This window comes from Alosa sapidissima, chromosome 13, assembly GCF_018492685.1.
Source record: "Alosa sapidissima isolate fAloSap1 chromosome 13, fAloSap1.pri, whole genome shotgun sequence".
Classification (NCBI taxonomy): Eukaryota; Metazoa; Chordata; class Actinopteri; order Clupeiformes; family Clupeidae; genus Alosa; species Alosa sapidissima.
This window is the reverse complement of record NC_055969.1, coordinates 3806133-3832454: the sequence shown is the minus strand read 5'-3', so window position 1 is coordinate 3832454 and position 26322 is coordinate 3806133. Positions and strand designations below refer to the sequence as shown.

Below are 26322 nucleotides of genomic sequence, written 5' to 3'. Positions count from 1 at the left end.
TCAGGCCTCCACATCTTCTCTCCACATCTCCACATCCACAGCTAGCACTTCAGAAACCTGCCCACAGACTTGCACACACAGGTGGGCTGAAGCCAGTGGCATGCATACCTATCATACACAGCTAGAATATATTTGGTCAAGATATACGGTACTTATGTTAGGTTTCCATAAATCAGGAGTTGCTTTTTACAGTCCTAAAACTGTACGGGGCTGTGTGCTATAAAGACGTAATGTGTATGCTGTGCCAGAGGGCCTTCAAGCATGAGGGAATGGAGGAGACTGGTGGTTTGGAGGGCACAGAACAGCAGATCTGGATGCCCACCATAAATCACTTCCTCAGCCAGGGGAGGTCATGGGAGTTAATGGCTCCACCTGGATGACAGTGCAGTTTGGATATTTGTCTCCCGGGGAGTTTCCCTGCGTGTTTTCCTAGCGCGTCTCCACGTCTCCCGCAACATATCTGGGTGAAGAATTGCGGTGATATATGGCGTGTTGTAAAAATTTGATGACATGCCTCTCAGAGAGCCAGGGAGGGCACATAAATGTGCTACGCTGTCGAGATTTCTCAACATGCCACAAAGAGACACAGCTATGTTTATGCACTGTGTTCAATATCATTGATTTCTTAGACAGGAAACAGGTGGACTTTGTATATATTTCACTGCATATATTACAATCATCATAATCATTTTCTGCTTTCTCTTCCTTAAAGATGGAGATAAGCTAAGCTTCTTTAAGCTTTGTCTCTATGTTCTTTTTTTCTTTTTTACACTTTCACTTTTATTCCTTCTCTTCAATTTGTCTTCCTTTCCATCATAATGATCTCATCTCTAGATTAGCAATCATCAGTATTAATACTCTGTATCTTCATCTTTCCTCACCATCACCTTTTTGTTCTTCAATTCTGAAAACTTCAGCCACTTCCTGGTATTCTACCTCTCTCACATCCTCCACTTTTCACATTTTTTCATCACGTTCCTCTGAATCCTCCGCTTCTTCTCCTATCTCTCGTCATCACTGTTGTGACTCAGGCCCGATCGTGACATTCCCCCCTCTGAACAAGTTTTCTCCTCCTCCTCCACACGGCGTTGCTCATTAGCTGACCGTGCTCTCGGTGGCATCTCTCTGGAGGAACCAGACAGGCAGTGTGGCTGGCAAAGCTGCCTTTGATGATTCTCCCATGATGCTTTACTTAGGATGCGTCATGATGTGTGTGAACGTATCGGAAAATGACAGAGAGAAAGAGTATGAGGAAGAGAGAGAGAGTATGAGGGAGAGAAAGAGAGAGAGAGAGTATGAGGGAGAGAGAGAGAGAGAGAGTATGAGGGAGAGAGAGTGAGAAAGAGAGTATGAGGAAGAGAGTCACTGTCTGCTTTCCTCTGTTTGTGCTGCGATAATTAGTGTGTCTGGCACTGAATGGGGGGGAGAGAGTGGGGAAGGAGTGGGGGGAAATTGGCTGGATGGAAGTGGGTGTTGATGAGACAGCATCTTTGTTTTAATCCTCCCTCCTCACGTATGATGTCAGGTGGCTTCTGAGTTCTCTCTCTGTGTACTTTCGAGTTTTCCAAGGGGGCTGTGTTGCGCAGAAAGGAAAAGAAAAATAACTGTCACGACTGACTTTGGATATTTTCTCTCGGAGACGGCAACAGAAGTAAGTAACTACCCTCCGCAGCAGAGGACAGTGGTGGCAAAGGCTTGGCTTGGCTTGCCTTGGCTCACTTTCAGCAATGCCTCTCTGGCACGGCACTGGCTGTTGTTGCTGCACCGTCACATTATTTTCAAAGATGGAGGCTGTGTGCGCACAAGGACCCGCTGCCCTACAGCCAAACTGCTGACACTATTCCCACGCAATCCCAAGATGGCACTGGGGAAACAGATGAGACTGATTATTTTTTTACATTTTATTTCAGGCAGTAGGTATCCTCTGTATTTACACATTATAGAGTAGCTCTTACTTTACCTGACAGGCTGATCAAAGAAACGGGCTCATGTTGCAGTTTTAAGCTGACAAGTTGAAGGGATGTGGAAATGAGTCTTTAGTAACACCCGCTCAAATACAGGCTCTTTTTATTCAGGTAGCACTTATAGCATGTCAAGACAGTCATAGCCGGTGGGGATTTCTGGCCATAGTGTTGGTGGCTGCAGGGATGCCAAAAGGAAGAGACAGGGCTGGTTATCCTCTCGCAAATGTGTTATTTTTAACCCCAACCTGATTTAGGATGTGTTGTCATAGCGCCAGGATGAGTCATCGCTTGTGTTCCAACAGTCAGATTGTGGCTCATTGCGAAAGGTGGCCAGCCATCTCAGAGCGAGCCAGTGCTGACCAGGAAGTGACAGAACCATCTGTTCTCAGGGCCCTGTCTAGGCTCAGACATTCACACACAAGCACATAGTCTGTCTGTCTGTCTCTCTCTCTCTCTCTCTCAATTCAATTCAATTCAATTCAAATGGTGCTTTATTGGCATGACAAATATGACACTTGTATTGCCAAAGCAATTGTTACATAAAAGTACAGTATCAGGATCTAAGCAATTATACAGGTACAAGGGATAGGGGTACATGGACAAAGTGTAAAGAACATATATATTTTTTTTTTTTTGTCTGTGTCTGAGTACAACATATTGAGTTCAAGTTCTGAGTGACTCAACATAGGCAACAAACTTACAGACATACAATACATCAGGGCACAAATCTAAAGTGGACTGAGTAGAAACTTCAAGTATGGTACAGTATATACAACATGAGGGGACTGTGTTGAGTTAGTGTATGTGGCTGTGGCTGTGAGAGAGGGGTGCGTGTGTGTGTGTGTGTGTGTGTGTGTGTGTGTGTGTGTGTGTGTGTGTCTGTGTGTGTCACATGTACATGCATACAAAAATCACTCAGTGTCTCTCAGCTGGTGACCGGCAAGGACATATTGGGCAGCAGTAATACAGCTGTCTGTGTCTTCTCCCAATAGGTATAGTATTTTATTCGGGTTTGGTAGGTCATAGAAATTAGGGATTTTTTCTTTCATTTTTGGGAAGTATTTATTGCGAATTGATTCAAATTTTGGGCATTCAGTTAAAAAGTGTAATTCAGTTTCAACAACATCATCTCTGCACTGCTGGCATAGACGCTCGTCTTTTGGAAGCCATGTCTTTTTGTGTCTTCCTGTTTCTATGGCTAAACGGTGTTCACTGAGTCTGTATTTCGTTAGTGTGCATCTCAAATTTGTCTCTTTTATTTTTGTTAGGTAATGTGCAAGTGTATATTTCCTGTTTAGGGTCAGATAGCATTGCATTTTGCTTTGGGATTGTGTTTTAGATTGCCAATATTCGTCATAAATGTCTTTTAGGTTTTGGGGGGTTTGGTTAATCCAAACATTTTGTGTGGATGTGGCCTGGTATTTGGCCTTTAAAGTGTTGGATGTCTCTGGAGGAGGGTGACTGAAGACCAGGTTGGTAGGGGAGTTATCTTTGCTCTCTCTTTATCTTTATCTATCTTTATCTCTCTCTCTCTCTCTCTCTCTCTCTCACACACACACACACACACAGTGTTAACAACTGTTCTCCATACTCTGATACAACAAAAATTCGCAGGAGGGCACCACTGAAACACCCATATCTGAATGGCGGGATTCACTGACATCCCTTATTAACTTCACAGTGTGTGGTAGTCAAAGACAGTAGCTGTTAAAGATATGAACTGGACAGCTCACAGACAAAACCACACACACACACACACACACACACACATTGAGGCTCTAAATGGTACCCCTCCCGTCTCTGAGCTGCCATCTGGTAGTGGCTCGTCACATAACTCTAATGAAGCAAACTTTCCCAAATCCTCTGTGGTGTGGAAGAGAGCAGTAGCACGTTTTCTGTCCGTATGGCGTGTCATCTAAAAGCGCCACACCGAACAGGCTGTAGCACCGTCCCTCAGGGATTCCACGCCATGTTTTAAAACATCCACGTGATTACCTGTCTGCAAGAGCTCCCCCTTCAAAACGCACTGTCCACAGAGCAAATCAAAGTGGGGTTTACTTCTACTTGGCAGATTGACTGAATCCTCCTTTCAAGTCTGTCTTGTTGCTCAGCTTAACGTTGTTGCTATATCCGGATCTTTTTGTAAAAGTAATGAACTCAGCGGTGGCAATCTCCAGGGAGGCGATGTGGCATTTTTTGCCCTCCAATGGATTCATCTGCCGTAGCTGTTGTAAGTGATGACTCACTAAAGTCATTGACAGTTGGGTGCTGGTATGTCAGCCTAAATTGGAATCATTTCAAATAGTCAACAGCAAATAGAACACTTTTGGGAACACACATCATGAGAATAAATCACAATGTAAGTTAGAAATGTAAAATGCAAATATATTTAAAATAACATTGTCTGTTTACGGTATCCTAACCTCCCTCACAGGCTAAATGTTGGTGTAGTAGTTTTGCTTGTGGCAGATAGAGACTGTGTATCATTGTGAAGGTTACACTTGAAAAGAGGCAGGCAAATTAGGATAATTACACAGCCGTGACAGAGCCGTATTTCCCATTCTCCTGAAACCTCAGGGCTATCTCTCCATGGTGGATTTAATTACCGCCGTGTCTTCGGGCCACAGTTGTGTGGACTCGGGGCACTACACATTGCGGTTGCGGTTTAAGTTTAGAAGACCGGGCAGCTCTCAGGCACATGTTCAGGTTTTATTTTTTGCCTTTTCGCTTCAGGTGCTAAAAGTCAGGACTGGTGATTCTGTTGCATCACAAGAGATAACCTCAAGGCTCTAAGCTGCTGCTGCTGCTGCTTCTGCTGCTGAGTGACTACCACAGGGGAGCCATTGCATAACACACACGCACCCACGGCACATACCAGGCGGCGCTCAGTAAGTATATTAAAATAATAAAGAAGAGACGTTGGTTCATTCATACAAATCCGCCCCGGTAATGCCTCGTCTGTTGGAGCTCGGCCCAGAGACGTGGCTGGCCTCGAGCCTGAGATTAGGTCACTCTCTGCTTTGATGAGGGATTACAGTCTCTGATCAGGTCCGCGATCAAACGTCTACATTTCTGGAAGGATAACATAGGCCTGAGAGCTGCTTCTCACTGCTGTTCATAAAGCTGTCTCTGTCTATGTCCTATTCCTGGAAGCCACCTATCAAGCAATCTGCAACTGAAGCACATCACACCAAAAGGACCATATTCACAGCAAAACGAGTAATGCATAGAATAGTTACACATTCACAGCAAATTTGTCTCTTGTATGCATGCATGTGGATGCAGTGTCAGAGAGTGAAATATGGTACCTTCTATCAGCAGTGCTCGTCTATTGCATAACAGTGCTGTGGGAATTGTATTGTGAGACAGGGCATTCCTTCAGCACATCAGCAAGCACGCCTCTCATCAGCACTTGATTGGCTCCCTTGGCTGCCTATCAGGATTCAATCTGTTTCCCAGGCAACGGGCATGGGCAGCCAATCAAACAGCGTGGGGAGAAAATTGCAGAACCTCTGGCCATTGCAGAGTAATAAATTCCATTTTTACTGAGAGAGGGTGCACACCATCGGCTAGTTAAGATTTTATAGGTTTTCAGGATAATGCGTGCAACTCCTCTTAGTTAGGTCCTGTAGCCAATGTACAGTCCTCTGAGGTCATTCCTGAGTAAACTAGCTTTTCACGACTCATTGGGTATATGTTTGTCCTCCCTTAAATGTCTTTGCTGCAGGATGACCTTGAATACCATAGAATGCATACAAGTGGTAGGCTATCGTTGATGAATCATTTGCTTATACAGTACATATATTTATAAAATGTGTTATTGATTTAAAACCAAAAGGCAAATATGTGTCAAAACCGAAACCAGTTTTGGAATGACATACCAATGACATCATTTGGACATGTAACTCGATTCTCAACTGATATGTTGACGGCTATGTAACTTTACTGTAAATGGGAAAGTTAAAAATATACTATATATTCTCTGTACGATCCCTATAACCTACAAACCTGATTAAATTAAGGTCAACCTAATGAAGGGAAGACATAAGCGGAATCATAGTGAGGAAATGAAAGGAGGAATCCTCTCCAGGTTTCCTGATGGATAAAACAGGTGGTCCTAGTGTGTGTGTCTGTGTGTCTGCGAGTCTGTGTGGACTAATTATCTGGGGATATGTCGTCTATTAAATATTGATGGCCATTACTAAGATCTCAGCAGAGACTCTACATGAAGGAGCACTTCAAGAGCTGCCGGAAAGCACCTGTGCACAGCGTCCGCATGCTTTCGAGGGCCCCTTTGACTTAGATAATGATGCGTTAAAAACGATGGCGGAAATCTTCACGGTCATAATGACTTTGCTGCTGCCTGTCACACTGCTGGTTGCTGTCTGGCAGGGGTGTTGTGTAAATGCTCTGCATTCAGGGACAGGGGTGGGTGAATGATGAAAAGGGAGTCAGCCCACATCATATCCACATCAAGCGCTGTATTCTTTTTTTTGCACGGGTAAAATTATGCTTTCGTGCGACTGCTTAGATTCTAATGTAATGCCTCAATGGTTTCCCCTTGTGGCACTGAGGCAATCGATTGAAGCTAAATGAGGCGTCTCAGTTCTGCAAAAAAAAAATCTGGCTGAGTCCAACACCCCCCTGTGGCTGAAAATGGTAAGGACTGGTCATTGCGTATAATCTTTAAGCATTGGAGAGGAGTTCAACAAAATAGAGTATGGTGCAGTATATTATCAAGCTCTGCTGAAACACCAGTTGTATGGGTTCACACACTAATAATCTGTTTGTTAGGTAAGGGAAGAAATCTATCCTGTTGTCTTTCACTCTTTTGATAGCTCATGCATTGAAGTTGACAACACTGGTAAGGGAGAAAAGATGTTTGCATTTATTCAAACTGTTTGAACACACCGTTACATACCCACGATGGGGAAATGGAGGTATACCAAAGAATGTCAAAATAAAATTGTTCTTTGCAATCAAATGTTATTACTGAACACAACCTGTCACATTGGTCTGAGAAATGGTGTGGAAAGGATTGCACATTCTTAAAATAATGTGTGATTAAATTAAATTAAGCACAAGGAAAGAACGGAAAACATTGCATTATTGTGTTTTAAAAATCTGTCATTCTGATCATTCACACTCACACACACACACGCACACAACAGGTTTTATACATCATTAAACATTATCTTATAACTTTTTTGAAATAAGCTGATACCAGTTCTCGCTATAACATCAACCACAGTGATGGCTTTCCAGCTGAGTATGTCAGGTCTGTCGTCAGCCAGAACCCCTCTCATGCTGTAGTCTACGGGACAGAGCAGCCCCAAAGTCAACCATGCTCAATATGAAGTTCTTTAGGCTTGACGTTGATATTTGTAGCTCAGGAGGTAAAAGAGAAGTTCCCACACTGGCCTTTAGAGGGCAGCACTGCAGATGCCTGAACCCAATGGGACACTATGGGTGTCAAGGTGGCGCCCAAACTTGTCCGTGAGTGTTGGAGAGGGAGAGGTTGGACAATGGCATCTTATCCCTGCCCCCCTCAATTGGGCTGGCATGGGTGCAAGCTACCGTGGAGAACACAGCCCTTACGAGGAGCCAGGGCTGTAACAGGGGTGAGAGAGGCTCAGAGGAGTGGTCAACAAACACCAAAGTCAAGTTGGTTTGAGGGGGGAACCTGAACATGTGATGGAATCACACTTGACCAGACAAACACAACAATGAAAAAAAAAACAACACAAATAAAAGATGAGAAAAGGGAGAAAGAGAAAACACACCCCCATCATTCAGAAGAGAAGCGAAGCGATGCGCAAATATTCCAGAAGGGATGACATGACATTTGGATTTCTTTTCTCCCCCCGTTCGCTCACAGTGAGCATGCAGAAACCATCAGCTGAATTGTGGCTTCAGTCTACAGGTCCGGGTAAAAATGCACAGCACACACACACACACACACACACACACACACAGACTACATTCTCACACATTCCACAGAGAGTCCATCAACAACACTACATCCCACCCAATGAGCACAGCTGAGTCCTTGCACAGAGGATCTGTTGACCCTTTGCCGTCACAGACACAGAACTTGGAGCTTCTCCTCCATGACCTTGGGGTGGCTCTCTATGGCTAGGGGGGTGGTGGGTGGGGCAGAGTGGCACAGGGGTCAGACTGGGCTAACCCTTGTTCCTCTCCGCTAAGCACTAACGAGGGAACCAATCCAGCGCCACAATCCCAGCAAATCTCCCCATGCCAGGGAAGACGTTTGAGAACAGAAAGAAACCCAGCGGTGGGTCTTCTCTGCTCATCAAGGGACAAAGCCCCTGAAAATGGCAGGAGGGGTGTGCCAGAGGACACAGGCCGTGTTGGCGGCCATTTACTACACACACCGTTTAAAAATAACCTCCGACATGAAGGCAGAGAAGAAGAAAATGAAAAAATAGAGAAAGAGGGAGAGAGAGAGAGAGAGAGAGAAAGAGGGAGAGAGAGAAAGAGAGGGGGGGGGGCAAAGCCAGCCATGAGAGGAATAAAAAGGACACAGGTCACCTGGGGAGACCTCCATGTTCAGACAGGCGGTGCAGAGGTGTTCACAAATATCTGTGCATATCATTTGCATTCATGAATACATTACTGTGTAAACTCGTACAATGTCCCAAAATATTTCTCCACATGTCAAAATAGACAAAAATAAATAAATATGAAATGGTAGAAATGTGTGTATTCAAAATAGGATATGGATTTAAACATATTCCAACATTTCATTTACTTTACATCTTCATAAATATATTCTTTTTTTCTTCCATGGCAGGGACAACCAATTCTAGAAAGCTCTAAAAGCAGCAACAATCACTCGTCCAGTCGGTCAGGTTTGACCCCATGAATGAGTCTTGATAACGGAATGAGAAACACTGACCAGCTTAATGCTGTCAGTTGTTGGAGGCCAGTGCTAACCTAGCTGAAACCTGCACAGAGCCAGTAAGGTAAACTGGATGAATTAGGTCAAGATAATTAGCATTTAACGTGTCTAAAAATGCCAACAATCATATTCTCCACAAGGGAGATAGAAAAAAATATGGGCACAAATGATGCTATCAGCGCTAACTGGTTATAATTACGGTCAGTCTAACACCTCTCTCTACTGATATAAATGAAAGTGTGACTTCATATGGGACAGACCAGCTTCTTTTTACTAAACTGTTTTTTTTTCTCTAAAGGGGACTTTAAAACATGTTTAAAAAAATCTAAATGGGCCAACGCTATGGAAATTACGGTACGTACTTCGCTTAGCTTGGCTGTTGTTTTACTGTAAGCTACAAACAGCACTTCTGCGTAGTAGAGCACTGTTTTAGAAAGGCTTCTGTCCTGATGGTGTAAGAGTTACGCTTCAGTTAAGGCATTTGATCAATGGAAGGAATGCAAGAAGAGAGAGAAGAGCTCTGGAAAAAAATCTGTCTTCAAACAGCAATCGCCATCAGAGAGGTTTGTTTCATTATTTTCGTGAGGAAGACGGCTAATGGCCAATGATAGCTGAACAAAATGCTCAGCAGAGATTTCAGAGTATGTGCAAGTGGCACACTATTTACGTTCTATTAGGTAAGCTAACTGTAAAATAAATATTGTTTGCTGTAAGCTGGAGCGTGATACTGAAGTTTATGTGCTTTAGCTAAATATAAAACTCGGGCTGAATCACTGCTGGGAATTTACTTATCTTTTTCATTCAAACGTTGAAATAGATGAATTTATATTTGGGAAAATTTATGAAGTATTTACTAGTGAGAGGATGGGCTAAAATTTGATTTCATGATAACTGACCCCCTAGACTTATTGGGAGACTATATCCTATGTGATAAAAGAGAAACATGAAAATATTAACTTGAAAACAGGACATTTGAAAGAATCGAAAAATGTAGGCACCACAAAATCAGGTAAGGTGAAATGAATCTGCACAATGAAAAGTCCAACAAATGGGTCGTGGCCACACCCCTGATGCAAAAAACAAAACAAAACGAAAACCCTGATTGGACACTTGAGAGTTCTAGAGCTCCTCGTAGTCTCCGCCCCCACTCCTGCTTGGCCCGTCCCCTCCAGCCAGGAAAGCCTCCAGGTCGTCCACGTTGGATGCCTTCTTGGTCTTCGACTTCTTCTTCTTCTTCTCCTTCTCCTTCTCCTTGTCTTTTTCATCACCCGTTCCCGAGTCCTCCCTCTCCTTCTTCTTGTGTTTGTGTCGTTTCTTACTGCTCTTCTCCTCCTCCTAAGGACGGGTGAGAGAAGGGGAGAGGAGGTGAGAAGGGGAGAGGAGGTGCTTTAAAGCTTAGTTTCGGATGAATGGGTCACTTAAAACAGTGCCAGACCAGCCGAAAAATCATTTCACTGCGGCACGAATATGAAAAGAGGAGCGATCTAAAAAAGAAGACGCGTCAAAGCCCGTGGAAGCGTATGTGCCTGAGTGCAGAGAGAAAAAGTACACACTGGGCCTGTCGGCTCTTAAGACAAACACTCTCATGATGAGTAAACGGAGACGCGTGGGCTTGTGTGGTTTTTTCTCTCCTCTCCTCCTCCCACCTACCTCTTTGCTCTTCTTTTTCTTCTTCTTCTTCTCTTTTCCGGAGTGTCTGCTCTCGTTGTCTGTGGGAAGGGGGGGGGGTCATTTATTTGCCAAAGTCGCTCGCTCTCAACGCAAACCCACACAATATTGAATGAATGGATTGACTGACAGATTGAGTTGATGAATGGGTGATTGATAGATTGATTGACTGAGTGGGTGATGGAAGGACGCGCTACAGACCTTCTTGGTCCTCGCTGCTGTCTTTGCTCTTGGATGGCGTCTCATTGAAGGCCAGGCCGAACAGGTCAATGTCACTGTTGTGGCTCTTGAAGGACAGGGCGCTGGCTTTAGGCGGCTCAGGGTGTCCCGTCAGGCCAAAACAGTCATCTGACCTGTCCGAGAGGTCATCCGGCCCTGGGAAAGATTCCTGCAGAGGAGAGAGAGAAAGAGAGAGAAAGAGAGAGAAAGAGAGAGGGTGATGGAGAGATAAGGGAGAATATGGGAATGAGAATGTGTGCCAAATGATAGAGGTCGAGGTCACCCATCCTGCCCAAGCCACAGTTCCACCCAGTCACAAAGATTGATGAGGAGCGTGTGTGTGTGTGTGTGTGTGGAAAGGGCCATGTGTGCACTTCAAATGTTATCTAATGCTCACTGAATTACAGTGTAAGAGACTATCTGATTCTGACCTAAGCACAGAAAAGCAAACACTGAGGGATATTGATCATCACAGCACTCCACATGGCTCCCATTAGTTGAGTGGTTTAGCAGTCAGTATACATTTTCAAAATCATCTACCTTTTTGGTCTTTGGGATCTCCACATCCTCACTCTCAAAGTCGGGGTCGTCCATGACGAACGAGAGCATCTGCTTGGCAACAGGCCCACCATGGTCCGAGTCAGAGGACTCGGCCTCCACAGCGCCCCCTGTCTTCTTAGCCTGCCGCTGCGGCGCCGGGGAGGCGGCCTTGGTCTTGAGAGTGGCCGGCCTCTCGACCGCTTTGGTCTTCGCTGGTTGGGGCTTCAGCACAGAGTTCATGGAGAACCTAGACCAATCACATTACCACGATCACAAATCAACAGCCTCTCGGCGAGAGAAATAACTAGCTCATGGTTTGGGCTGGTGTGATGAGGAAGCAACATGGAGCAAACAAGCTAAAGAGGACACATGGGCAATAGCCCTGTGCTGTGCACATCCCAAAAGAAAACTACTGAAACCGAATGTAACACAGTAGACAGTTTTAAATCTAGACTTAAGACCAAACTGTTCTCAGATCTATGCTTTTATTTGTTATTATTGTTTGGTTTTGTTTATGTAAAGCACATTGAATGAGCTCTGTGTATGAAATACGCTATATAAATAAACTTGACTTGACTTGACATGAGAGACAAAGCGCTCAATCACACTGAGAAGTACAGTGGCCACTTGAGCCTCTTACCCCTTCAAGTCCGCCCCCGCAGACGAGCCTCTTTTGTCCTGATAGGCTGCTGCTGCGGCGGTGGAGGGCTTCACCTCCTCCTCATCGCTGGTCAGCGTGACGTCCAGACTCGGGGCGGCCACCTGCGGTAACGGCTGCGCTGCCGCCACTCTGTCATCAGGGTCCAGGTCGTCCTGGAAACCAGAGACCAGGGGGTTGCCTCCTCTGCCCTCCCCGTCACTATAGAGGGAGAGAGGAGGAGGAGAGAGGAGGAGGAGAGGGAAGAGGAGAGAGGAGGAGGAGAGAGGAGGAGGAGAGGGAAGAGGAGAGGGAAGAGGAGAGGGAAGAAGAGAGAGGAGGAGGAGAGAGGAGGAGGAGAGGGAAGAGGAGAGAGGAGGAGGAGAGAGGAGGAGGAGAGGGAAGAGGAGAGGGAAGAGGAGAGGGGAGGAGGAGAGGGAAGAGGAGAGGGGTCAGACACCCTAAAGTCACGTGATGCGCTCAGTCACGCAGCGAAGGTTGTGCAGGTAGACAGCTCAGGTGGGAGGTCAAGGTATAGTCTCTTCTCGATCGTACTGTATTCTCCCAGACAAAGAGTCTCTTTGTAACACATACCGTACAGAAGAGGACAAAAAAAGGAATTCATGATTCAGAAATGTCATGTTGATTTTTGCCTTTGCGGTGTTCTGTTCTCTCTGACAGTGGTGTATTGTGGCACCGCAGGTATAAATGTAACACCATCCTGTGAGGTAAAATGTGAGGGGAACAGTCTGGTAGGGTTTGGCCTCAAAAAGCAAAGCAAGATCCTCAAACCCTTCACTTTTCTGATCCCTGATTCCCTTTGCTGCCGTTTCTTTTATTAACTGGAGGCAGGACTCAAGAGCACTCATGCGGCATTCTCAAGGCCAGAGGAGAATGATTAATGACCCAGATTTTGATGTGTGCCAACAAAAATGAAAAAAAGAAGAAAAGAGTTCCCAGAATACTAAAATAGACCACCCTTTGCCTGAGTGAAGACAGAAACTCACACACTGACATGTGAGCCATCACTGAAGTTTCACTGAATGCTACACAGACAGACCTGCCAGGCCCATTGATTGCAAGAAGACTTCAAAAGAAAGGTTCAGTTTGATAAATTCACCACTTACTTCAAATGTTGTCAATTAGCCAAGGAGGCAATCTTTGAACATGTTTTTGAATGTGTCTTAGCAAACAGATAGAATTTAAGAAAACTGGTGACTCTTTATGGCAAATGATTCTCATAATCTTGCAACCTTGCATGTTTTTCCATGTATGTTTGCAATGGTCTCTTTTGGTTAATACAATTATTATTGTGGCTACTTGGTTATTATTATTTTATCAACTAAAATCTACAATTACCAGTACCCATTAAGCACACATTAGATATCAATATTTAAGATTTCATTTGTAATTTGTAAAAATGTAGGTCTGTTTAAGGTCTAACAGCATGATGAACTTTGAGAAGAAAAGGAAAATATCAAGTGTAATGAAGAATGATCTATATGTGCCACATTGTTCCATGCCCGTTTAAAATTACATCCTAGCTGTAGGTCTGTAAGTGTATTTTTCAGTAACATATACTACATGTTAAGTTTCAGCTCTATGAGTGCACATAAAGTCAGAAACGTTTTTTCTCTGCACCTGTCACTATCCAGAGTAGCAGTATGTCGGGCTTTCTGCCTGGACTTGGCAGCGCTGGTGCCACCGTCCTCCAGGAAGCTCTTGTCCAAGCCCAACTCTGGCATGAAGTCATCCACACTCTGCACCTTGCCTGTGGGCTGTGAAGTGCCTGATGTCCCCAAGTCTGAGAAGGAAAGAGAAAAACAACAATGTTTTTATAAGGATCCTTTCTTTCAGCCAGTTAAAGGAACCGTATGTAAGAAATGTATTTCAATTAATCATAAAATGGCCTTGATATGTCACTAGGCATTAAAAAATCATGTTCATTTCAAATACTTATATCACTGACAACAGTAGTACGGCCAGGATATTGTCATTTAAAAATTGAAGTTGCAGCCCTCATTGCAGTACCAATTTTGGCCACAATCTTACATATGGTTCCTTTAAATACTGAATACAGACTGTCTAACACTTTCTTTGATGGTCAAGAAAGAGTTAGTAATCTTATGCTTTAATCTTTGCCAATAAAAATCAAAGACCTGGAATGACATCAGAAGGCATTTATCACAGTGTGTGTGTGTGCGTGTGTATGTGTCAGTGACTGTGTGTGTGTGTGTCTGTATATAGGTGTGTGTGTGTTTATGTGTGAGTGCATGTGTCAGTGACTGTGTGTGTGTGTGTGTGTGTGTGTGTGTGTACAGTATATAGGTGTGTGTGTGTGTAAGTGTGTCTGTATATAGGTGTGTGTGTGTGTGTGTGTGTGTGTATGTGCGTGTATGTACAGTATATAGGTGTGTGTGTGTGTGTGTTTACGTGTGAGTGCATGTGTCAGTGACTGTGTGTGTGTGTGTGTGTGTGTGTGTGTTTACGTGTGAGTGCATGTGTCAGCGACTGTGTGTGTGTTTGTGTGTGTGTATATAGGTGTGTGTGTGTGTGTGTGTGTGTGTGTGTATATAGGTGTGTGTGTGTGTGTGTGTGTGTGTGTGTGTGTATATAGGTGTGTGTGTGTGTGTGTGTGTGTGTGTATATAGGTGTGTGTGTGTGTGTGTGCATGTGTCAGCGACTGTGTGTGTGTTTGTGTGTGTGTATATAGGTGTGTGTGTGTGTGTGTGTGCGCATGTGTCAGCGACTGTGTGTGTGTGTGTGTGTGTGTATATAGGTGTGTGTGTGTGTGTGTGTGTGTGTGTGTGTGTATATAGGTGTGTGTGTGTGTGTGTGCATGTGTCAGCGACTGTGTGTGTGTTTGTGTGTGTGTATATAGGTGTGTGTGTGTGTGTGTGTGCGCATGTGTCAGCGACTGTGTGTGTGTGTGTGTGTGTGTAAGGGACTAGTAAGGGCCGGCGTCTCCGGCTCCCTCCAGCCCTGCCCCAGCCCCCTCTGGATCTGCAATGCAGCAGCGGGAGCACTGGTGCAGACAGGAGACAAATGACTGACTGAGGCAGCGTGTGAGAGACTCAGAGCCAGTGAGCAAGCGTCTGCCAGGGTGTGCGGAGGATATGAAGGTGTAAACACGCATGCCTCCGCTATTCTCTGACTGTACATACACATATGCATATTCATCTGTGTGTGTGTGTGTGTGTGTGTGTGTGTGTGTGTGTGTCAGTCAGAGTGTGTGCAAGTGAGTGTGTAGTTATGTGATGTGCAAGCTCCAGAGGTGATGCTAATGGGTCTTCATACCAATCTATTCTTTTCCACCCACCTCCACAAACACGCACACACACACACACACACACACCCGTCTCATTGGCATGCGATGAGAGTGTGGAGTTGCAGCTCCACAGCGCCTCTCTGTTGTTCTCCTGACAGTGCTCTTCCATCTCCGCGGCAACGCACGCTGGGTTGTTAAATGCAACTAGACATTACTGGGTTTGTTGGCCAATGGTGAGGCACCACTGGAATTCCCTTTTCTGTACAACCCAAGGACGGAAAAAAATATACGAAGGCAAGGAAAGACGATTATGCGAGTGAGCTTCTCACGCAGTACGTCGTAGGTGGATAGTGAACACCTTTCACGCATGGCTTTCTTGCTGGTGTAAATACGATTGGGCCGTGAGAGATCGTGACGGAGCAATTTCAGGCTTGACGTCTCGCAGACTCCAGCAGAGCAGGCGCAGACATGTTCACAGACGGTTAAAAAGCGTCCCATTTCACGTTATGGCATTTTTAGTGCTCTTTTATAGTGCTTCTGCTGTGCTGACTGAAACGCTGCTCTGGCTCATTTGAAACAAAGCATTATGGGATGTCTTGTTTTGGTGTGCCACTCATCTCCCCCCCGCAGAGATTGCCAATGAGTGACGAGCATTCCATGGCAAAAATGGATGCCGCCTCATCGTTTAGGTGGGTGACGCACATTGGCCACGGTGACGCGAATGTCATTCCATCTGTCCAGTACTATTTATCGTGTCTGTGGAGTCCTTTGGATGTCATTAAGTTCAGATCTGGTAAGGTCTTGATTTCAACCCCAACTACCTCTGCCTCTACACAGACTGAAATGGCACATACTATATACTATATAGACTATATACACAACACATGACTACATACAAAAATGAACCAATACCAGCATTTCATACCTACGGTATCATCCAGTGTGGCATTAGCGTGACTGTGTCTGTGTGTGTGTGTGTGTGTGTGTGTGTGTGTGTGTGTGACTGTGTGTGTGTGTGTGACTGTGTGTGTGTGTGCACTCACCTGGGGTTTGTTCGGGAGCGGCGGCGCCCCCAAACAGGCGGGACATGAAGCCTCGTTTCTGGGGCGGAGCAGCAGCAGCAGCAGAGGTGGGTGGAGACGAGGCGACGGGTGGCTCGGCGTGGAGCTGCTGCACTGGGTGCGACGGCGCCACCGCCTGCGTCGGAGTGGCCAGCTGAGGAGCGGCCGCCTGCGGAGGGGCACGGGGTGCGCTGGCCGGGTGGGGCACCGGGATGGGCTGCGTCTGCGGCGGAGCCTGGGGGGTGCTGGGGCTGGACACGCTAGGCGAGGCGGCCCCCGGGGGCACCACGGGCGACTGGGAGCCCGAGGAGGGGCTCTGGCCGTTGGTTGGGCCCGGCGAGTTGTAGCCCTTCCCGCGGGCCTCCATCATATCCATGAATCTGCAGAGGAGAAGCAGATGGTGGGTCAAGCAGATAAACAGCTGCTTCATTAATTAGACTGCCCTCCAGTGACTGAGCAGGTGGGAGGGTGCATCACATGCAGGGATATGAAGGTGCGATTTGGTATGAGTCAGTGGGGAGTATGATGTAATATGTTAATGTGTGTGTACGTATGTGTGTGTGTACGTATGTGTGTGTGTGTGTGTGTGTGTACGTGTGTTATGTTAATGAGAGAAATGTGACTCACATTTCATAGTTCTGATCCTCCGTCTCCTGCTGGACGTTGAGCTCCTCCAGAGTGGCGTCGATGTCCAGTTGGTTTGTCTCCAGCTGCCTCAGGAGCGTCTCTCTCTGTAGGGATGCAAACACACACACAGGTTTATTTTTACTAAATGTTCCTTGATTCCTATTAACATCGTGTTTACAGTGCTACCGCCAATAATATTCCAATAAACTTGATCCCTACCCCACTCATTGTTCAAATATGACCACATTTAACTTAAATCAAGTGGCCTTGTTTTCTGAGGCACAACTAAACGTAGCGTTCTTCATGACTTCATGAACGCCAACCCCTCGCCGTCACCAGCCACTGCCCCATCTCTGCCCCGTCACGACTGGCTCTCTTCACCCCGCCTCCCGTGAGTGGCCAGCCGAAGGGCACCCGGCTGAGAGTGCCCCCCCCCCCGCAGTGCCAGTCTGGGCTAACTTTAGGAGCCAATTAGAATGCCCCGCCAGCGTGGGCTCTCGGCTCGTGCCACTTAATGCCACATCCTCCGCACACCCACACTTTATCTCACCATGGGCGACTGCTCACCGAGTGCAGGGGCACCGAAATTGAAGGCCCCCTTAAAATGTTCCCTATTTTACCACCAAAATACATACAAAACGTGCTCAGGGACTACAATATGTTTTTGTCATACCAATACTTCACCATGTCTCTTTAAAATGTAGACTAAGTTTAACTACGGCTGTTTTTCATTTAATTTTATGGATAGTTGAGAGTCGTGATCACCGCAATGAAAAAAACAACTGGAGGCTTTAATTTTTAATGGAAAAAAAAAAAAAAAACACCCGAGTGCCATCAATATTTCAGATCAATACTGGAGCGACCGCCTGCCATGAGTGTATGATAAACAGCTCCAGGAGCGCATATACAGTCAATCTGTGGGCAGAGTGTGTACAAGAGCAACAGAGCCTCTATATCTCTCTCTGTGTGTCTGTGTCTGTGTCTGTGTCTCTCTCTCTCTCTGTCTCTCGTCCAGGTGACAGACCTCCGCTTCTCCGTACTCACCTCTGTGGACGCAGAGGCTTCCCTTTCATCACCTTACTAATTCATGGAGCCCCAGCAAAGCTAGCAGCCACTCAGAAAGATAATACGGTCCTCCACACACTCACACACACGCGCACACACACACACACACACACACACACACACACACACACACACACACACACACACACACACACACACACACACACACACACACACACACACACACACACACACACACACACACACACACACACACACACACACACACACACACACACACCTGACCTCCGAGATTAGCAAGTCCTGTTTTGGGAGGACACAAAGGCCGCACTTCCAGGAAAGTGAAGTGAACATCACAGGACAGGCTCTATAATCACATAGCACACAACACTCAACCAGACCTGGGCCCAGTTAGTCAGACATTTCTGATAGAGGACTTCTGATAAATGATTGGATGATTATACCAGGTCTAAAAACCTTATATGAAAGCTGTTTTTGATTTTTTTCAGGGATATTGTTTTTTTTCTCCAAAACATCCTCAAAATACATGTGGAGATGAACTCAACTGTGCTGTTGTTTGCAAGACAAAGCTTTTGGTTGTTATCTTGCTGAATTCCTGAATCACTAAAAGCATTTTTTGCAGGGCCTAAACCACACAAACCGGCATAAGCATGCGGTCTGACCTGTAGCTGCAGGAAGGGGATGTTGAAGAAGCGATGCAGGTACTTCAGCCCAAAGCCGTTCTTCATGGACGACTCGGCGTAATGAATGTACGAGGAGCCTCGAGGCCTACAGGGAGAGACACATCAGCGCTGTGTGAGGGATGCGCCTCATGGCCATCAGTGACCATCACCATCAGCTGATCATCCTGCCCTTTCACATAGCTCAAGTGATCATTCATGCCCTCTGTCACAACATAGAAACCTGGGCCTGGAGAGGTGAGCCTGTCATTCTCTTTGCCTAGATTCTCAAGGTGGTTCTCGAACATTCTTGTCAATATGCACTGCATTTATGAAAAAGTATGATCAACTTCCCACGGCACACCTGTGCATATGATAATACCTATATGAAGCATTGGAATTGGAATTGTAATAGGAATAATTCCAAGGCACACCTGGCTTCCTCCCAACCCAAAAGCATACCAGTGTGCAATGTAACACCCACAAACGTAATGCCTTCCCACGAATGTCATAAACCACAAACGTAATAAAACCCTGCATTTCTGTGTACGTGTAATAATCCCACAAATTTCATATTTTCCACAAACGTAATAACTGTTGCCTGGCGCAAACATTTTAGAAACTTTACATTTCTTGGAAATGTTTTCAGAGAGACAGTTGCAGAACACTTTGAGAAAGCCGGGAGCTGAAACCTGTACCTGTTGAGGCTGGAGATGAAGTCCCGCGTGTCGTCGGGCAGGATGACCCGGTGCTCGCCCATGTCCCTCTGGTTACCGAGCACACACACCGGCACGTGCATGGGCACTTTGGGCAGCTCCCTCATGATGTAATTGAAGGTCCTGAAGAGAACGACACACCTTGATCTCCCACACAAATTCACCAAACATTTTTATTTCGATCAGCCTGAATGACAGAGATGATCACCTTCAGTGTTAGCAAGTTTTAGAAGCAGCAGTTAGTGACCGTTAATGGGTGATAAAGCAGACATCTCCCTTAACCTCTTTCACAAAAAAAAAAAAAAAAAAATCTAACTTAATTTGAAATTATTGAAGGAGAAAATTGCTTCTCAGCTTTTGGAAACGGAACGGTTTCAGTTGAGGCGTTCTGTGCCAAAGAGCACAGATAGAATGTTAAACGTATGAGCCTACACAGAATGGAACCCAGGGGGCCCGACCCAGTCCTGCCCTCGCTAATGTTCTACTGGGGGTTACGGGATCTTTTGCGGGTTCAGCTGCATCGGCTGTCTTTCAGCGTTCTCTCTCTTTTAGACCTCATGGTGATGGTAATTTTGATACCACAGATGAATAGAGACCCAGTCAGACCAATAGTATGAAAAATCAGGAACAGAGTTTATTTACAATGATGTGCATCAAGGGAGAGACAGCACGACTTCACCTAAAGATCCATCAGCTGCTCTAACTAGACAAGGAAATAGTTAGGGTTTAAGTATACGTCCAGGCTGACGGGAGATGGCGTTGGTCATCCCATCTCACATGGACTACACTGAATCAGACTCTGGCAACCTGGCAATCCGGAGCAAATAGCTACTGACGCAGCCATGCAGAACAGTGAAACACTGCAAAGTCATAATATTCCCGCTTATCTCTAAATACAGTTACACACGGATATTGGACATAATGCAGAACATTAACATATGGCTACACTGAGCTAGCCTACTTGAGCTTGGTTGGCTATACTTTTTCCTCAATATAATGTCAGCGGTGTGAATGTATTTCACCACTCTAACAAAATCTGTTGATATGCGTTCATTTGGGAATCTGTGCATCTCAAAATCCTCTCGTAAATGATCCGCCATTTAACCTTAACAGAGCGGAGCTCAGCCCTATCTAGAGCCGTCTTGTGCTGGTGTGTTTGCACTTTACCATGCTGGTCGGGGAAACAAATAAACAAACTCGTTAGTGGGACGAGTACATAAGTAGGCCTAGTTCTAAGTTGTGTTTTAGTATTATATTTGCATTACTTTAGCTTGGGTTTTGTATTATTCCCTAGAAATATGCTAACCATTCGTGCTTCAGTTCCAGACAGGTCATCATAATAAGTTATTAAAACCTTCGGGGCTAACGCCTTTCATTTCTGCTGCAGCAGGTTGTGCGCAACAGAGTAGACGGACATAAGATACAGTCTGAGGAGTTGCAGCTTTATTCAGTTACCCTCGCAAACTCTGATTTGGTCGCTAACTCAGTTTCCCTCACAAACTCTGATTTGGTCGCTATACTGTAGCTTATTCCAAGCTGAGCCGTTTATGAGTGTTTAGTCCTAAATGAAAACGATTCAAACTCTCTAGCCACTCACTCGCAATTCACTGACGTCAGGTTCACTTAAAGGAGCCACACATACTGTAGAACTAGGCTACTGTTATGTTGTTGACTGCCATACTATTGAGGACTATTATGAGTTCTGTGCATTTGGTGGTAGGTAAAATTACTGCAATAAAATTATGCTTATTAAATGCTTTCCCCAAATCACTTTTCACAATTTTTTTTCAAGAGTAATATTATCTGTTATCGTATCGGTATCGGCCACAACAAACCAATAAATATCGGTTATCGTTATCGGCCCTAAAATTCCATATCGGTGCATCTCTACCCCATAGTGTTGACTCTGAGAGCACCGCACAAGAATTCCAATGTGTCTGAACTGCTGGTTTGTGCACAAATGGCAAATAAAGAACCTTGACCTTGACAATAGCAATAAAAGACAGAAGCTAAAGGCAAACAGAATAGAAAAAATAGAATAGCATAGAATAGAATAGAAAAAAATCTATCTAAAAGATAAACATTGAACCTGTCCTGTAGAAACAGATGACCAATGTGCAAACATAATGAACATAAAAAGAAAGGTAAAAGAAGGAGGAAATAAGTCCTCTCTCCAGGCTATGTGTGTGTGTTTATTCATCTCTCTCAACCAGTGGCAAAGAGCCCAGGATGGCGCCACTGAGTTGACCCAGCTGCAACCCAATACCAGACACAGAGACTGATAAAGACACAGAAGTAGACAGTGAGAACGAGGGAAAGAGAGAGAGAGAGGGAGAGAGAGAGAAGATGCTCACCACTGCTTTGTGATGTCGAACATCATGATCACCCCATTACAGTTCTTATAAACATCCAGGAACTCGGCATCCAGGGCCATCTCGGCTTCCGACTGAAAACAAAACATAAATATACGAAAAATGTAATTAATGCAGCACTGAATGCCAAGAATAAATCTCAACCCCCACACTAACACTTTAATATGACTGACTTTTTGAATATGAAGTACTTGCTACATGTCATCCGCAGAACAGAAGTGACATTTGTTATGGCAGCTATGACAAATGATTTGGGCTTGAACAAAGGCTTTTCCCCCTCATCTCTGCCTTCCACTCCAAGCTAGGCAGACACATTAGGAGCTTGTGACACCTCTGAATGCAGCCGTTACCTCCTGAGGCTCGTTCTCCAGTTTCAGGTTGTCCCCTCGCTTTTTGCCTTTCCCTGCAGTAGGTGCAAAAAACACAAACAAGCAAATAAATAAAACAAAACAAATAAAGATATTACAAACCAGTGAGGAGGGAAAGCAATTACAGAGGACTAACACATATTTTTAATGCAGTCGAACAGGAGGGGAAAAATGTCAGTATATCATTATATCAGTACTCTCAGTATTCTCTATCTATGTACTAAATTCAAGTTCACACAACAGTCTTTTGAAAGCTATTTGAAGGCAGAGGAGGAGGTAGATGATTTTCTAGAGTAAGTGCATATTTCATGTCATTCACACATTATCTGTTTTTCTTGGTCATGCGTGTTTTCTGTGTTTTGTACTGCCAATCCAAAATATAATTTCGCAGAAACCACTATTTACCTCATGGGAACTACAAGGTAAAATTTTTCAGTAAAAATTTTCAGAAAAATAACATAGCAAAATCAGTGTAGCCATGCTTAAGTAAACAGGCATATATGATTAAAAACAAAATCACTGAAAATGCATCAACCACCCCTCCTTCAAGGAATCTGCCGAGTCCTGCTATTGAGAAATAGTAGTTGAACCAGATCCATGTCTAATGCCACTCTGGAGCAAGAGAGCAGCAGGAGAGGGAGAAAGGGTTACACGAGCACCACAAACACAGGCTGCCTACAGTCCACCCACTACTGGGCCACCCACTCTCACCTAATCCTTCAGCAGGTAGCTTTTGACCTGAAGGAACCATAGAAGGGGAGCAAGAACACTGTTAGAAAGCAAAGTACAAAACTGCTGCTTGTCTTCACCAAAACTAAGCAGAAAACTGGGCTTACGGAAGCCATCTTCCAACACTGACTCATAAACTAAATAGGACACACCAAACCTATTTGATTTGATTGATCAGATTACCACTCTATCAGTGACTGTTGCACAACCAATCAATTGAATCCCTTCATGTTGAAACACACTATGGCATTAAACACCAAACTAATTTGTTTTTCCCCAAAGGATCCCCCCAAGGCTCACCTTTGTCCACCACATCCCACACCTCCACTTTCACCACGTCGTCTGTTGCTGAGGAGACAGAGAGACACACGATCAAAGTCCATACTCAACATCAGCACAAAACACACAGTACTGCCTTGGACACGCGGATCACTACAGCTTTGTTAACACTGACACTGACAGCTTTGCTGTTTTTTTTTTTTTTTTTGCTACTATTTGTGAGGAATTAGTACACTGACAATACACAACACAGAGTTAAAATTGTTGAGCTCATTTTGTCATGATCATCTATACTGTACTGCAGTAGCACCGCTAAACACCATCAGCACAGCCAGAGGGGAAGCCCTATTCTGCCACAGGCCTCAGTGCTGAGTCACCTACTAAAGGACGTTTGTGGACAGAAAGTGTTTCTCCCCAGCAGCAGTCACTTTGGGGCTTTTTTCCCCCAGCCGCAGTAAATGGGCGACTGAGGGGGAAAGAGCCCAGTCTGTTGGCACCGGGCCAAACACACACCTTGCATGGGAAACACACTCGGTGGGGGGAGAGCAAAGCCAGTGTGTGTGTGTATGTGTGTGAGAGAGAGTGTGTGTGTGTGTGTGTGTGTGTGTGTGTGTGTGTGTGTGTGTGTGTGTGTGTGTGTGTATGCTTTAACACTGGGCCACCAACTAGCTACTTTAATGTGGATTAAAGCACAGGATGCGGAAGCGAGAGCCGTGAAATTGCGAGCGAGATCGATGGAGTGCTGTTTTTGTGGCTAGCTCTGACTTCTTATGAGCTTAATGGGACAACAATGACTGAAGGGAAATGTGCAGCCGTTTGATGGATGCACACTCTGACCTGCAACATTACATTGTGCTGTAAGTAACAAAACACCCTTCTCAAGTGTTGCCGCACAACACAATATCTAATTAAAAGGGCCAAGAGAGTCTTACTTTTGTAGTTCCAATGTATACTGGTGACCTGGATTTCCTGGGTGGGTATATACTCCTCGATAAACTTCTTCCCCTGCAGCCGGTGCCATAAAGCACTCTTGCCAGTATTCCGGTCCCCACGGATGACAATCTTCACTGGGAGAGAGAGATGGAAGATATAACATTATGTGGCAGCTGGATAACATCATTCATCTATCAAACTACTGGAGGAACACAAACAACTCAATACAGCAGTAATTCTCTTTATGACAAAGTCCAATAGACATGAATCAGAATGCAAAGTAAACAAATGTGCGCAGAGATAAACATGTCTTAATGCATATTGCTTTCCTTGTGTCAAGAAAAGTAAGACATTTACCCCCCCCCCCCAAAAATGACAATGATACCCTTACGATGACATTTAATGGGCAACATAACAGGTGGAAGACAGATCATTGTTTAACTTTATATCATCTCTGTCAACACAATCATTTGGGTCTGAATGGGTGCACAGATAGCCATCCCCACCATCCAGAAAACATCCTGACATGAACATTATCTAAAACTCTGAATGAACTCTGAGTGTAAAAGTAAAGCAGGCCTAACTGCTTCTAACCATTACTGACAACGAGAAGTCGGAGACGACTGGAAAAATAGGCCGGTGGGTGATCGTGTATCAGTCATAAATGTTTAATGTCTCCAGAAATGGTCAGACAGCAGCCCAAACGCTAACAGAGGATCAATACAAGAGCACAGTTCACTGTCAGTAGGGGAAACAGCCTGCTACCACACTACTTGTTCTGTCAAGGATAACTACAGCTAGTATTGATCATGTATGGCTTGGTTTCATCATCTAAAAGACCTCCTACCTGTTAACCATGGTGCTAACTACAATAGTAGGATTAGCCTCATATAACCATCCTAATGCCTCAAGAGCTCTAATACTTCCATTCAGTGCCATCATTTGTTTTTACATCTAAATATGACGTGGGTGTGTTCAGTAATCTGAAGTGCAATCACTTACTGTTATACTGCACGCCCTTGGCAAAGCGCCGCTGAAGACTCTGGTTCATTGACTGCAGGCCAGCTGGGATATTTCTCTCCCTCAGTTGCCCTCCCTCAGAGCCAACAAGTTTCTTTAGTGCAGAAAACATCTTGATGACTGTTTCGTTCACTTTCCCTTCGAGAAATCAGAAATCCAAATTCCTCCCCTGTCTGCCCTTGACTGAATGGGTCAGCAGAATCCACAGAGGACTTTTGGAGAATTTGGAGGTGCAGTTTGCAAATGGGTTTATCATGCACTCCTGTAGGCCAGGCTCACGTGCAAAAGTCACTGACAGCCCTGATATTGAACTACAGGTAGCCTACTGAGGAAGGACTTGGCAGCCAAACGTCTTCACCAGTGCAGAATCCTTGGAAAAGCCATCGCTCTCTGTCAAATAACAGTCTTATTCTATTCTCGTTCCAGCTGACATCACCTATGAGAAATAACAAAAAAATCACGTTAGCTCAGTCCACTCAATGCATAAAATCAGTCAACAGACTCGACGAAAAAAGAGGACGTAAACGTTGCGTGGCACGTATACGTTCTCTACATAACATTCCATGCATACAATTGCAGACGAAAGACTGCCAAGATGTGTAACTCCGATCGATGCGATGAACGATGAGGATCAAAACACCCACAATCACAGTGAAATGACAAGGTTATGGCCATACAAAACATATAGTTGGTTAAGCTATGTGTTGAATGAATTTAATTGCTGCTATCCTCGCTAACGATTAGGTAGTTTAAAAGGGGCTCCGTTGCTGCTGCTGCTGCTTCAAGAAAGCATAACGTTCGTTCATGTTATCTAATATCCGTTAACCATATGGCACTTGACACCTGAATGCCAGTTTAAGAAGAACGTTTGCAGGAACGTGAGAACTCACGTATTCGTAACCAACAGTGCCGAAGAGCTGACATGTCTTCTCTGCAACCCTAGCAGTAAAGCCGATTCAGAGCTAAAGCTAGCTGGGTTTCCATCATATGTCTACAGACTGGCTGGCTAGCACAAAGCTATTTCCTCCACTGGATTCTATGTTATGCTACGTGTCAGTGTTTTCTAATCCGGATCCGGTAAGATACCGCAGGAACATTTTCATTCCATTTACTCTGCAGTCGAATTACAAAATTTACCTCATAGACTGGCCTTGCCATCGCCATTCCTTCCCCATATTGACGATGAAACCCTCTGAAGCATCATTATCCCGCGATGACAACCATTTCCCTAGCATCCCTCCTCATCCCAACTGGAATGAATCACGAAGAGACAATTACATCTTCACGGCAACA

General features: G+C 45.0%; 1 protein-coding gene and 1 long non-coding RNA gene across 4 annotated transcripts; one reads left to right on the top strand and one right to left on the bottom strand.

The window, feature by feature from the left end:
* Positions 1-1313: 1313 nt before the first annotated feature.
* On the top strand, positions 1314-19348 carry LOC121680048. The gene is made up of 3 exons (XR_006021534.1): positions 1314-1651; positions 18576-18870; positions 19262-19348. It is a non-coding gene; the product is annotated as an uncharacterized LOC121680048 (long non-coding RNA).
* rabl6a (RAB, member RAS oncogene family-like 6a) lies at positions 6830-26301 on the bottom strand. 3 transcript variants are annotated; one of them, XM_042059193.1, is made up of 16 exons: positions 26167-26301; positions 25012-25465; positions 24009-24143; positions 23098-23145; positions 22051-22103; positions 21683-21774; positions 19311-19451; positions 18616-18721; positions 16907-17010; positions 16262-16659; positions 13592-13754; positions 11954-12172; positions 11314-11560; positions 10756-10942; positions 10537-10595; positions 6830-10221 (listed from the first exon to the last, which is right to left on the bottom strand). In XM_042059193.1, exons 2-16 carry the CDS (start codon positions 25139-25141, stop codon positions 10006-10008), a joined length of 2298 nt encoding a protein of 765 aa, XP_041915127.1. In that variant the 5' UTR covers positions 25142-25465; positions 26167-26301; the 3' UTR covers positions 6830-10005. The 3 variants fall into 3 exon arrangements, with proteins under 3 accessions (XP_041915127.1, XP_041915125.1, XP_041915126.1); XM_042059191.1 differs by having other exon boundaries at positions 22051-22106; positions 26167-26300; XM_042059192.1 differs by lacking the exon at positions 26167-26301 and adding an exon at positions 25920-26000 and having other exon boundaries at positions 22051-22106.
* Between the last annotated feature and the right edge of the window lie 21 nt (positions 26302-26322).

Excerpts from the sequence above, each read along its gene's own strand:
- rabl6a (XM_042059191.1), bottom strand. The coding sequence starts at position 25,141 with ATGTTTTCTGCACTAAAGAAACTTGTTGGCTCTGAGGGAGGGCAACTG. Across the intron at positions 22,107-23,097 it reads GTGGGATGTGGTGGACAAAG|CAGGGAAAGGCAAAAAGCGA; the intron begins GTGAGCCTTGGG and ends TTGCACCTACTG. Across the intron at positions 18,722-19,310 it reads TTCATCTCCAGCCTCAACAG|GCCTCGAGGCTCCTCGTACA; the intron begins GTACAGGTTTCA and ends CTCTCCCTGTAG.